The sequence below is a fragment of the Oncorhynchus keta genome, unplaced genomic scaffold (assembly GCF_023373465.1).
Source record: "Oncorhynchus keta strain PuntledgeMale-10-30-2019 unplaced genomic scaffold, Oket_V2 Un_contig_23984_pilon_pilon, whole genome shotgun sequence".
NCBI classification, from domain to species: domain Eukaryota; kingdom Metazoa; phylum Chordata; class Actinopteri; order Salmoniformes; family Salmonidae; genus Oncorhynchus; species Oncorhynchus keta.
Genome location: NW_026283665.1, coordinates 55,500 through 68,252, shown reverse-complemented (window position 1 = coordinate 68,252; position 12,753 = coordinate 55,500). Strand labels below are relative to the sequence as shown.

The window sequence follows — 12,753 nt, the reverse complement described above, 5'->3', positions numbered from 1 at the left end:
ACATAATAATTATTTTACAGTGAAGGTCGCCCCTGCAATAGTACAGATGGCAACTGTGTAAACTGACCTGGGTTTATGTATTTATTCATGTTCCAGACCATGGCCCTTCACAGACTATCCTTGAGATTACGACAAACGGTGAGTCCATGGTGCAAGATCCCATGACATTCATAGCTTTATTTATTCTATTTAACTAGGAAAGTCGGTTAAGAACAAATTCTTATTTACAATGACGGCCTACCAAACAGGCAAAAAGCTTCCTACGGGGGCTGGATTTAAAAAAATATATATATTGGACAAAACACACATCACGACGAGAGACAACATAACATAACACGACACAAAGAGAGACCTAAGAAAACAACATAGCAAGGCAGCAACACATGACAAATCAACAAGGTACAAACATTTTTGGGCACAGACAACAGCACAAATTGGCAAGAAGGTAGAGAACAATACATCACACAAAGCAGCTACAACTGTCGGTAAGTGTCTGATTGATTAATAGATTGAAGAAAGCTTGAGGCTTGCACTAATACTATAGTCCCTTATACCTAATTGTTATGTGCTGACTCTCAACTCTCATTTCCATTACACATAAGTCATTGGACGAAGGCGTCTTCTGTATGGGGATGTTTAGTTAAGAGCCCCAACACTGTCTGAACATTAACCTGCATCACTTCCTTATCTTGCATATCAGCGAGAAACAATACATTTAAAAATACAGTACCAGTTAAAAGTTTGGACACACCTACTCATTCCAGGGTTTTTCTTTATTTTTACTATTTTCTAAATTGTAGAATAATGGTGACGACATCAAAACGATGAAAAGCTCAAAAGCTCTGGACACTTGCCATTCTCTCAACCAGCTTCATGACATCGTCACCTGGAATGCATTTCAATCGAGAGGTGTACCTTGGTAAGTTTATTTGTGGAATTTATTTCCTTAATGCGTTTGAGCCAATCAGTTGTGTTGTGACAAGGCAGGGGTGGTATACTGGAGATAACCCTATTTGGTAAAAGACAAGAAACACGAGCAATGGACATTAGACTGGTAGAAATCTGTCCTTTTTGTCTGACGAGTCCAAATTTGAGATGTTTGGTTGCATCCGCCGTGTCTTTGTGAGATGCACATTAGGTGAACGGATGATCTCCGCATGTGTGGTTCCCACCGTGAAGCATGGAGGTGTGGGGGGGGCTTTGCTGGTGACACTGTCAGTGATTTATTTAAAATTCAAGGCACACTTAACCAGCATGGCTACCACAGCATTCTGCAGCGATACACCATCCCATCTGGTTTGAGCTTAGTGGGACTATCATTTGTTTTTTAACGGGACAATGACCCAACACACCTTCAGGTTGTGTAAGGGCAATTTGACCAAGAAGGAGAGTGATGGAGTGCTGCATCAGATGACCTGGTCAAAACACAATCACCCGGCCTCAACCCAATTAAGATGGTTTGGGATGAGTTGGACCACAGAGTGAAGGAAAATCAGCCAACAAGTGCTCAGCATATGTGGGAACTCCTTCAAGACTGTTGGAAAAGCATTCCAGGTGAAGCTGTTTGAGAGAATGCCTAGAGTGTGCAAAGCTGTCATCAAGGCAAAGGGTGGCTACTTTGAAGAATCTCAAATAAAAAATGTAACACCTTTTTTGGTTACTACATGATTCCATGTGTTATTTCATAGTTGTGATGTCTTCACTATCATTCTACAATGTAGAAAATAAAGAGCCTTGAATGAGTAATCGTGGCTAAACTTTTCACTTATTACTATATACAGTGGGGCAAAACATTTGTGTCATTTTGAGAATGACACAGATGAGCCTTCCAAAAAGTTTGCTGCTTCAGTGTCTTTAGATATTTTGTGAATGTTACTATGGAATACTGGTATAATTACAAGCATTTCATAAGTGTCAAGGCTTTTGTGCCAATTACCAGAAGTCTTAAGAATCTCATGGTATCATTGTTAAGCTGTGTTTTCACCCCAGGGAGTGTCTCGTGTGAAGAGCAGCAGTGATGTGGTGGGGGGTGAGTTCTAAAGGAGCTGAGATGGCTACAGGCTGGGGGGCTTCAGGCTGGCTGTTGATGGAGTCAACGGTCTCTGGGGAAGGACCACACTCAAGGAGGAGGAAAAGAGCCCTGTACTAATACATTCATTCACCTCACTGTGGATCTATAAAAAATGTTGATTTCTATTGCTTCCATTTTTGCCTTTGTAATTTCTGTGTAAAGATTGCTTACTTGGCTGACCTTTCTCTCCCTGTCACTTTTCCCTTCTCTCTCTACTTTTTCTGTGTCTCTACTCTCTGAGGTGGCTCAGAGGGTTGACGTTGGTTATAACTTGAGGGAAGATGATCAACAATGACTGGGTGAGAACTGCATGGTGGTTATCCTCTAATAGACATTAGAAAATTACATGATTGTGATTTACACCTCTATCCCTCTCTCTCCTCAGTGTGGAGGGGCAGTCATCATACGCTGTCTCAGACAGGATCTCTCTACGCTCAAGCTCTGCCTACCTGCCCCAGGAGCTGCTGGGAGAGGTCAGGAGTCATGATTACATCCTGGTTAATGTTATATGTCAGTCCAAAAACTACCTCTAACCCTTGGTGTCTATTGATCTGGGCTAACAAGGGAATGATCTAGATGTTTTTGGACAAGACCCTTCTGATGTGTTTATATGCATCATCAGTCAAATAGAAACAGAAGTTCACCTATTAAAAACATCCTTATCCTATGTGTTCCTCCTACAGGAGGGCTTTGACAGCATGGACCCGTTTGTCCCAGTACCAGTCTCCCTCTACAGTGAGAAGGAGTTTGAGAGCTGTTACCTCTACTACCTGGACCGCCACTGGCTACAACACCCACACAGTAAGAGATATTCACTTTCACCACTGTTTGTGATGGTTTAGATTATGACATGTTGAACTGATTGAGAGATTTCTCTATAAAGGTCAGACAGAGGAAGGGAAGAAAGAACTGATCTTCCTCAGCAACAGAAACCCTTCTGTACTGGAGAGACTGTGTGACTTCCTGTAACATCACACATGGGCCCACACACCCATAGAGATAGGACTCATCTTTATCTGTGACAGCATGGGCAGCGCCATTGAGGCTACAACCCATAGGAATCCCCACTCAGTTGACTACTTTGACCACTTTAAAATGGCGGAAGCCCTCGATGGTGCTGCTGCCCATGCGACATCAAGGCCACTAGCATTCTCTATGGGACAAACGCCAATACAGACTCATACATGGATTATAACGTTGTTGTGTATGTGTCCCTCCATAAATTATTCTGTTGTGATGCATGATAGTGTCTTTCATAATAAAAATGTACATGAAAAACAGTCAGATCTCATGTTCTCTTTTATATGAGCCAATACAGCCATTTTCTTCATGAAAAGTTAGTGATGTTTGTCTTTTGAATATAGAGTACCTGACACAATGCACAGAATTACAACTACTTTAAGTCAATACATTTATTTGACCAAATCAAAGGGTTAAAGCCTCAAGCCTTTTGAATACAGTTTAGTGGTAGATGTAGACCGGTATGGTCAAGTGAAGATGTTCCTCTGCCTCATTACTAGTGTCCTCACGAGAGCACCAGACCACATTTCTGGGACTGTAGAGCATCAGGGCACCTTCGTCAGGGAGGGTGAGGTGACCTCTTTGTGCATTGTTGGGCCGGTCGATGTTACGATGTCAGATCACCACTCGGTCTCTGTAGAGCTCCAGGGTACCTTTGTCAGTGAGGGTGAGGTGGCCTCTTTGTGTATTGTTGCAACGGCCAGTGTTACTTGCCCAAATGGGATGGTCCTTTGTAGTGTAGATGACCAGGTTGCCATCCTGTTGGAGGATGAGCCTCTGAGCATCTTTGTTGTCAGTGTTTGATGCCCAGACAACCCGACCCCAACCGTAGAGCACAAAGTTGCCATCGGTCTGCAAAGAGAAAATGTATTTGCATATAAACATGTTAGACAAAGATGACCTCTGTCCTGCTGTGCATTCCTTTCATCCACTTTTAAATGATTACATAAAAGTTTAAGGTGAAAAAGTGTTCGTCAGCTAAATCAAAATATTAGGGGTGTGCATTTATTCCATTCGATTCCTTCTCCCCCCCCCCCCCCCCCCCAAAAAAAAAGATTTAGATGCAAGTGGCTGTTCCACTGGATGTCATAAGGTGTATGCACCAATTTGTAAGTCGCTCTGGATAAGAGCGTCTGCTAAATGACTTAAATGTAATGTAAATGTATCTAGATACTTGGTCTGCGATATGATACAGGAATTACATTGTCATTTGAAACAATTCGATGTGGTTTGATGCACTAAGATTAGTTTCATTTCCAATTCTAAATTAAAATCTGCAATTTGTAACATATCAATCGGAATGTATAATGGACATCCACAAATGAATACACACATTAGGAAACGTAACATATCAATGGTGACCCGTCATTGAGGGCAGAGCCTGTTTTGTATGTTTTTGGGCATTAATACGTGTCACATATCAGTTTGCAAACAATGTAAAAAAAGTTAATAAATCCGCATACAAACATGGTCTCTTTTTGCTTTCTTGAGTAAGGCAGCTTCAAAATGCAGGTGCTTCAGCATAGCTCATTGCTTTCTGTGGTGGTGGGACAGCCATTGGAAAATACAGAGCTTTGGGGTTGGTAATGTATTCTAGATGTGCAGTGATTGGCTCAATGTTCTGTCACTCATTGGAACACCACATAACCGCAAAATTACATAGAGACCTCAAATTCAAGTCCCATGGGTGCTGCCATAGTTACATTAGAAGTGCCCATCCAAGAAGGCTCAAGGTCGTTGGCCACAGAAATGGTTAAATCACATATCTACCGTAGATTTGATTGGACTGATCATGTCATACTTTCAACATTTTAGCTAGCAAGTAGACAAGCAGTCATCTTCATGAATCACGTTGACAGTCTGCTGGCAAATCCTTGTCATATGAAGAGAAATTATAGATCAAATGTATTGCTGCTCATCGACTATAAACATTACACAAGTTGAATTGCAAATTCAACAATGAGTGGTTTGGAAAGAATCAGTGGCTAACTGCAAGCATTGCAAAGCAATCACTAGCCTGCTATTCAGTGGAGAGGGTGTTTGGTCCAAGTCTGGGTTTAAGGGTCTCTATTCCAAGCTTAAAAGGATAAACATTCAACACCATGGGCCAGAAAAGTTTGAATACATTGGCCATGATGTCAATCCAGCATGCCTTCTGCCGCATTCAAAACAACTGGAAACTTGGAAATCTCAGACTTTAATGAGTTCAAGACAACAGGGAACTCTGGAAAAAAAACAAGCTCAGACTGGGAAAATACATTTTTGAACGGTCATTCAACTCGGAATTCAAAGTTGTGAACTCGGGCCTCTTTCTAGAGCTCCAACCTGAAGATCACTGACGTCATGATTCAACCTTGTTCCCCCCCATTAGTAGCCCATGTGCCTCACCCTAATAATTTGGTCCCTTCCCCCCTACTGTTCTGACTTGGTGGTGCCCATGTAGCCTATTTTAGAGTAATGTAATCATTGAATATTATAAGAGCTTTCATTGTCTGCTTATATGCCCCCTTTATCCTATGGTACTGACTTGGTGTACAGGGAGAATGCTGTAAGAACGGCCCATGTTCTGAATTCTGTCACTGTACATTTCAAAAGTGTTTAATAAAGCTATATTGACTGCGTCCGCTCATTAATGTTGTACTCGAAATTACAGATTGCCTATTATCTGCTCGTTGTCCCCTTATGCCATAGTTTGTACAACTCAATTATCAGGAGAAACCACATTTGTTTAAGCAAGTCAGCCATATTTTTTAAAGGGCAGTAAATGAGGATGAATTAACCGTGTCGCTGCCAGACAAGGCTCCACTGATAGCCAGGTGTAGCAGTGATAATGACTTACGCAATTGTGCTGAAAAGAAAGCTCTGCTGTTGGGACAGCTTTATGTAGGCCCTAACAGTTTGTGGGCACCATTTGTCACCATTATAGTGCAATTTGTGTATTGCTTAGTGTTGTATTGGCGTTGCTGTCATGCATCTAAAACATTTTTTTTTGTTCACCCACCAAGATTTACATGCTAAAAATCACCACTGCATATCCATACTAAATGCAGTGTCTTGGATTTACTTACAGAATAATATGAAATGCTCTGAGACCACAATGAGTGGGGTGGTAGATGCCTAGTCTCTATTATTGCTCAGCTCAGGTGCCTATATAAACATACATCATTTACACGCACGCACACAGAACCCAGGTCCTGCGTGTCCCCAGGCACTCATTTGTTGACTTCGAAAAGCCTTGGTTTCATGCATGTTATCAGAAGCCGCCTCCCTGCATTTGTTTGACTCACTGCTTTAGCACAGTCCACCAACCCTGATGTCCTTGCCGTGTCTGAATTCGGAGATTTCCATACCAAACTACAACATTTTCCATCAAGATAGAACTGCCAAAGGGGGAGGGGTTGCAATCTACTGCAGAGATAGCTTGCAAAGTTCTGTCATACTTTCCAGGTCTTCGCCCAAACAGTTTGAGCTTCTAATTCTAAAAATGAATCCCTCCAGAATTAAGTCTCTCACTGTTGCCGCCTGTTATAGACCCCCCTCAACTCCCAGCTGTGCCCTGGACACCATTAATGAATTGATTGCCCCTCATCTTCAGAGTTCGTTCTGTTAAGTGACCTAAACTGGGATATGCTTAACATCCCAGCAGTCCTACAATCTAAGCTAGATGCCCTCAATCTCACAAATTGTCAAGGAACCCACTAGGTACAACACTAAATCCAAAAACATGGGCACCCTCATAGACATTATCCTGACCAACTTGCCCTCCAAATACACCTCTGCTGTTTTCAATCAGGATCTCAGCTATCACTGCCTCGTTGCCTGTATCCGCCATGGGTCCACAGTCAAATGACCACCCCTCATCACTGTCAAACACTCCCTAAAACACTTCTACGAGCAGGCCTTTCTAATCGACCTGGCCAAGGTATCCTGGAAGGATATTGACCTCATCCAGTCAGTCGAGCATGCCTGGTCGTTCTTTAAAAGTAATTTCCTCACCATCTTAAATAAGCATGCCCCTTTCAAAAAAAAGGTAGAACTCCAGACCTGACTGCCCTCGACCAGCACAAAAACATCCTGTGGCAGACTGCACTAGCATCGAATAGTCCCCGCAATATGCAACTGTTCAGGGAAAATCAGGAACCAAGACATGCAGTCAGTAAGGAAAGCAAAGGCTAGCTTTTTCAAACAAACTACAAAATGTTTTGGGACACTGTAAAGTCCATGGAAAACGAGAGCACCTCCTATATATGCCATTTATGCCATATATAGGAGGTATGTATATATGCCATCCCAGCTGCCCACTGCACTGAGGCTAGGTAACATGGTCACCACTGATAAATCCATGATAAATCGGAAATTTCAATAAGCATCTCTACAGCTGGCCATGCTTTCCTCCTGACTACCAGCTCCGCACCCCCTGCAGCTACTTGCCCGAGCCTCCCCAGCTTCTCCTTCACCCAAATCCAGATAACAGATGTTCTGAAAGAGCTGCTAAACCTGGATCCGTACAAATCAGCTGGGCTAGACAATCTGGACCCTTTTTCTAAAATGATCTGCCGCCATTGGTAATAGGGGTTGTAACAGTCTGTTCAACTGCTCTTTCGTATCATCCGTGATCCCTAAATATTGGAAAGCTGCCGTGGTCCTCCCCCTCTTCAAAGGAGGTTACACCCTAGACCAAAACTGTTATAGACCTATATCCATCCTGCCCTGCCTGTTGTCCGGAACTCTGACAGTCTCTATGGGGGTGCCACAGGATTCAATTCTCGGGCCGACTCTTTTCTCTGTATATATCAACGATGTCGCGCTTGCTGCGGGTGATTCCCTGATCCACCTCTACACAGACGACACTGTATACATCTGGCCCTTCTTTGGACACTTAACTAACCTCCAAACGAGCGTCAATGCCATACAACACTCCTTCCGTGGCCTCCAACTGCTCTTAAACGCTTGTAAAACAAAATGCATGCTTTTCAAACGTTCGCTGCCCGCACCCACCCGCACAACTAGCATCACTACTCTGGACGGTTCTGACTTAGGAATTTGTAGTTGTCCACATTCTAGGTGTCTGGCTAGACTGTAAACTCTCCTTCCAGACTTATATCAAACATCTCCAATCAAAAATGAAATCTAGAATCAGCTTTATATTTCGCAACAAAGCCGCCTTCACTCACACCGCCAAACTTACCCTCGTAAAACTGACTATCCAATACTCCTGTCAGACTGCATCCAGTTTGCTATCACAGTGCCATCCGTTTTGTTACCAAGGCCCCATATACCACCCACCACTGCAACCTGTATGCTCTAGTCGGCTGGCCCTCGCTACATATTCCTCGCCAGACCCAGGTCATCGATAAGTCTATGCTAGGTAAAGCTCCGCCTTATCTCAGCTCACTGGTCACGATAACACCAACCCGTAGCACGGGCTCCAGCAGGTATATCTCACTGGTCATCCCCAAAGCCAACACCTACTTTGGTCCATTTTCCTTCCAGTTCTCTGCTGCCAGTGACTGGAATGAATTGCAAAATAAATAATTTAAAATAATAATAATTTCAAATTCGCTGAAGCTGGAGACTTATTTCCCTCACTAACTTTAAACATCAGCTATCTTAGCAGCTAACCGATCGCTGCAGCTGTACATAGTCCATCTGTAAATAGCCCACCCAATCTACCTACCTCATCCCCATATTGTTTTTATTTACTTTTGTGCTCTATTGCACACCGGTATCTCTACTTGCACATCATCATCTGCTCATCTATCACTCGTGTTAATCTGTTAAATTGTAATTACTTCGCTACTATGGCCTATGTATTGCCTTAACTCCTCACGCCATTTGCATACACTGTATATAGGCTTTTTTTCCCATTGTGTTATTAACTATGCTTGTTTAATCCATGTGTAACTCTTTATCTTGGCCAGGTCGCAGTTGTAAATGAGATAGTTCTAAACTAGCCTACCTGGTTAAATAAAGGTGAAATAAAATAAAATCTAGCTCATGATCTACATAAGCAGCAGATATGTATTTAGAATGGGAAATTAATGTGTTCATGCAACAGTGCATAGAATCATATCGCATCGAACTGAATCTCAATTCGTTCTCTAATCAAACCATATCGTTTCCTACTAAAACATAATTTGTGTCTCATATCGGAGCCCATGTATCTAGTATACACTGATTGTTTAAAGAAAAACTACCAAAACTATTTCTGATCGTGAACCTGGACAATAAAAATGAAATATATTTTAAGTCCATTCAGCAGGGAATTCGACGATAAAGCTATCTATTCCTGGTGCTTTTTCTCCACGCGAATGTTTTAAAAGCATCTAATATTTCTTTTTGGGTGGTCTCTGTTTTGAGTGATTTATTTTTCGTCTGCTGATAATTGCTTCAGGGTTGTTGAGTCTAAGGCTATAGGATTCGTCCACCTGTTTAATTCGGATTTATATCAATTTCCATAAAGCTTTTAAAATGGTCATTAATTGCGTTGTTTCTAATTAACATGAATGTGTATATTTTACAATTATAACTGGTTTAGCGTGTATTCGTTTTGTTAGATATTTACCAGGGTTATTAAGTAATATGCTTTATTTGAGTTTAACCTGTAGTTGTTGGCTCTCTTCAAAAGTAAAAGATCGTATTCCTGCGTAAATTCAGAAAATGTTATTTTCTTCTTTATCTTGTAAAGATTTATGGGCTTTCTAAGATTGTGATTTATTTATCTTGCATTTTAATTTCTAAATCAGATGTAACTTTTTGCAGAGTATGAGATTATCATTCCCCTAATGTTTTTAAAAATGGTATTTAACTAGACAAGTCAGAACACATTCTTATTTACAATGACGGCCTAGGAACAGTTGGTTAACTGCCTTGTTTGGGGGCAGAACACATTTTTTTTTCTTGTCAGCTCAGGGATTCAACCAGCAACCTTTCGGTTACTGGCCCAACGCTTTAACCACTGGGCGACTTACCGCCCCAATGTACACCTTAAAGGCATACCAAATTATATCAGCTTTTCTCTGTTCTCTGTCTACATTTGTAATGGTAAATATTTTAATTTACGTATTTAATACATTTCGGATCCAGAAGATGCTCGCTGATGTGGTCCTTCTGTGGCTCAGTTGGTAGAGCATGGCGCTTGTAACGCCAGGGTAGTGGGTTCGATTCCCGGGACCACCCATACGTAGAATGTATGCACACATGACTGTAAGTCACTTTGGATAAAAGCGTCAGCTAAATGGCATATATTATATATTATATTATTATATATTATATTATTATATTATTATATATTACTGATGATTCTCCTACTACAGTTGCTGTGTAGGAGAAAAAAATCAAATAAAAAAAGTGTATTTTTCTGTTGGTGTAATTAATCAGAATGATCATTATCATTTTTTTATCCAGTAAATTGTTGAATGCATTTTTGGAGAGAAAGAAATGTAGTCCATTCTTGAATAGCTTTTCTTACAGATGCCTTAAACAGATGCCTTGATCTTTAGTTTCTTGGCAATTTCTCACATGGAATAGCCTTAATTTCTCAGAATAATAGACTGACGAGTTTCAGAAGAAAGTTCTTTGTTGCTGGTCATTTTTAGCCTGTAATCGAACCTATTTCTGATCAAATTTATGTTATTTTAATGGACAAGAAATGTGCTTATCTTTCAAAAACAATTACATTTCTAAGTGGCCCCAAACTTTTGATTTTTTAAAATATATATTAGAGAATAAAAATAATGTTTCAAGATTAAGGTTCAGCTGAAGGCACCAGAGTTAAATCCTATCACTTTGCCAGTAACTTTTTCTGCTACCATTAATGTCAAGCCGTCTACACGTACAGTTTGATGCATACGTTTGATAAATCCAACATATGCAACATAATTTCCAATTGAACGCTGCGTTTGCCTTGCAGCATTGCGTTGCAGAGCCAGTTGCAGTGAGTTGGTGTGGTGCATATGTTGGATTTATCGAATGCATCAAGCTGTATGCTAGATGCCTTGACGTTAATGATAGCAGAAGGTGAATGTTGAACTTTTGTTGTACACATATCCATTAAACATTTTTTAAATATATAATTAAAGTTTGACTACATAATTTATTACACAGCATTGATTTAATAACACTGTCTGTCTGATCACAGCTTGAATCGTTACATCCCTACAAAAAAAACGTCTAAGGTCAAAATAAGTTGCAGACCAGATATCTAATGTTAATATAATTGAAATGTACATGTTTCACTAACTATTGTACCTGAAAGATAGCTTTAAATTGTCCATTGTTGGAGAGGAGGTAGTCCCCTTTCAGTAGGATCCTCTCGGTGCTCATGTAGTTCATACTCATGATTCTGAAAGAGAGAATTTATATTGTTTATTTGCTGCAGTTTATTATAGTAAACACCCACACAAACAGCAAGGAGCAAAACACATTTAGACAAAAGGAAGAAAAGAGAGAGAAAATGTGCCTAAACTAGCTCTTTATAATGAGAATGGATCATTTCAGTTCTAAATGACAAATGTAAAAAACAACTAAATAATACACAAAAGTAATAGAAATGCATCTCATTACGACCTAATTTAACTGGCTATTCCCTGTACATAAATGAAAAAACACACGTTAAAATAGGAGTTACCTCAAATTCTTAAATTAACTTACAAGTATTTAGGAGCAGTCGATTGAAGAGGTGAATTGCAGTTGTGCGGTGATGAAGCAGCTCTGGCCTTATATCCCTGCTCAGGTGAAGGGGGTGGAGTAATAAGGATGAGGAAATGGGTGGTGTCCATTGTACATTAAATTTGACCAAATGCGGCTGAAATGTACATGATAGTAACAATGACCAGTGGTGGAAAAAGTACCCAAATGTCATTTGAGAAAAAGGAAAGATACCATAAGAAAAAGTCACCCAGTAAAATTCTATTTGAGTAAAAAAACAAATAGATATATATATTTGGTTTTAAATATACTTAAGTATCAAAAGTAAATGTAATTGCTAAAATATACTTAAATATCAAAAGTAAAAAGTTTAATCATTTAATCATTTCAAAATATACATATATATTAAGCAGACCACACTGCACCATTTTCTATTAAATATACATATATATGTATATATATATATATATATATATATATATATATATATATATATATATATATACATATATATGTATATTTAATAGAAAATGGTGCAGTATATAAGGAATAAAATGATTAAATGATTAAACTTTTTACTATATATACACATATATATATATACACATATATATATATATACATATATATATATATATACATATATATATATATATACATATATATATATATATACATATATATATATATATATATACATATATATATATATACATATATATACATATACATATATATATACATATATATATATATATACATATATATATATATATACATATATATATATACATATATATATATATATATACATATATATATATATATATATACATATATATATATATATATATATATATATACATATATATATATATATATATATATATATATACATATATATATATATATATATATAAGCGAGCATCACTACCTAATGTTACCTCGATGGCTGAAGGCAAAGATATCTCCTATTCCATCGCTATGGCAGCGAACATTCCGCCACCAAATCC

General features: G+C 39.2%; 2 protein-coding genes and 1 long non-coding RNA gene across 3 annotated transcripts; 2 read left to right on the top strand and 1 right to left on the bottom strand.

Annotated features, from left to right (window-relative positions):
- The first annotated feature begins 11 nt into the window (after nucleotides 1-11).
- On the top strand, nucleotides 12-2,032 carry LOC127921915 (uncharacterized). Its single transcript, XR_008109967.1, has 3 exons — nucleotides 12-138; nucleotides 801-919; nucleotides 1,990-2,032. It is a non-coding gene; the product is annotated as an uncharacterized LOC127921915 (long non-coding RNA).
- A 17-nt stretch (nucleotides 2,033-2,049) lies between these two features.
- Nucleotides 2,050-3,186, top strand: LOC127921916 (28S ribosomal protein S29, mitochondrial-like; the record flags this gene model as incomplete). Its single annotated transcript, XM_052505529.1, has 5 exons — nucleotides 2,050-2,185; nucleotides 2,324-2,330; nucleotides 2,457-2,544; nucleotides 2,755-2,872; nucleotides 2,955-3,186. Coding segments are annotated over 5 exons (435 nt in total), but the record flags the coding sequence as incomplete, so codon positions are not given.
- A 282-nt stretch (nucleotides 3,187-3,468) lies between these two features.
- LOC127921914 (uncharacterized) lies at nucleotides 3,469-11,886 on the bottom strand. Its single transcript, XM_052505528.1, has 3 exons — nucleotides 11,744-11,886; nucleotides 11,342-11,435; nucleotides 3,469-3,943 (listed from the first exon to the last, which is right to left on the bottom strand). Exons 1-3 carry the CDS (start codon nucleotides 11,869-11,871, stop codon nucleotides 3,707-3,709), a joined length of 459 nt encoding a protein of 152 aa, XP_052361488.1. The 5' UTR covers nucleotides 11,872-11,886; the 3' UTR covers nucleotides 3,469-3,706.
- Between the last annotated feature and the right edge of the window lie 867 nt (nucleotides 11,887-12,753).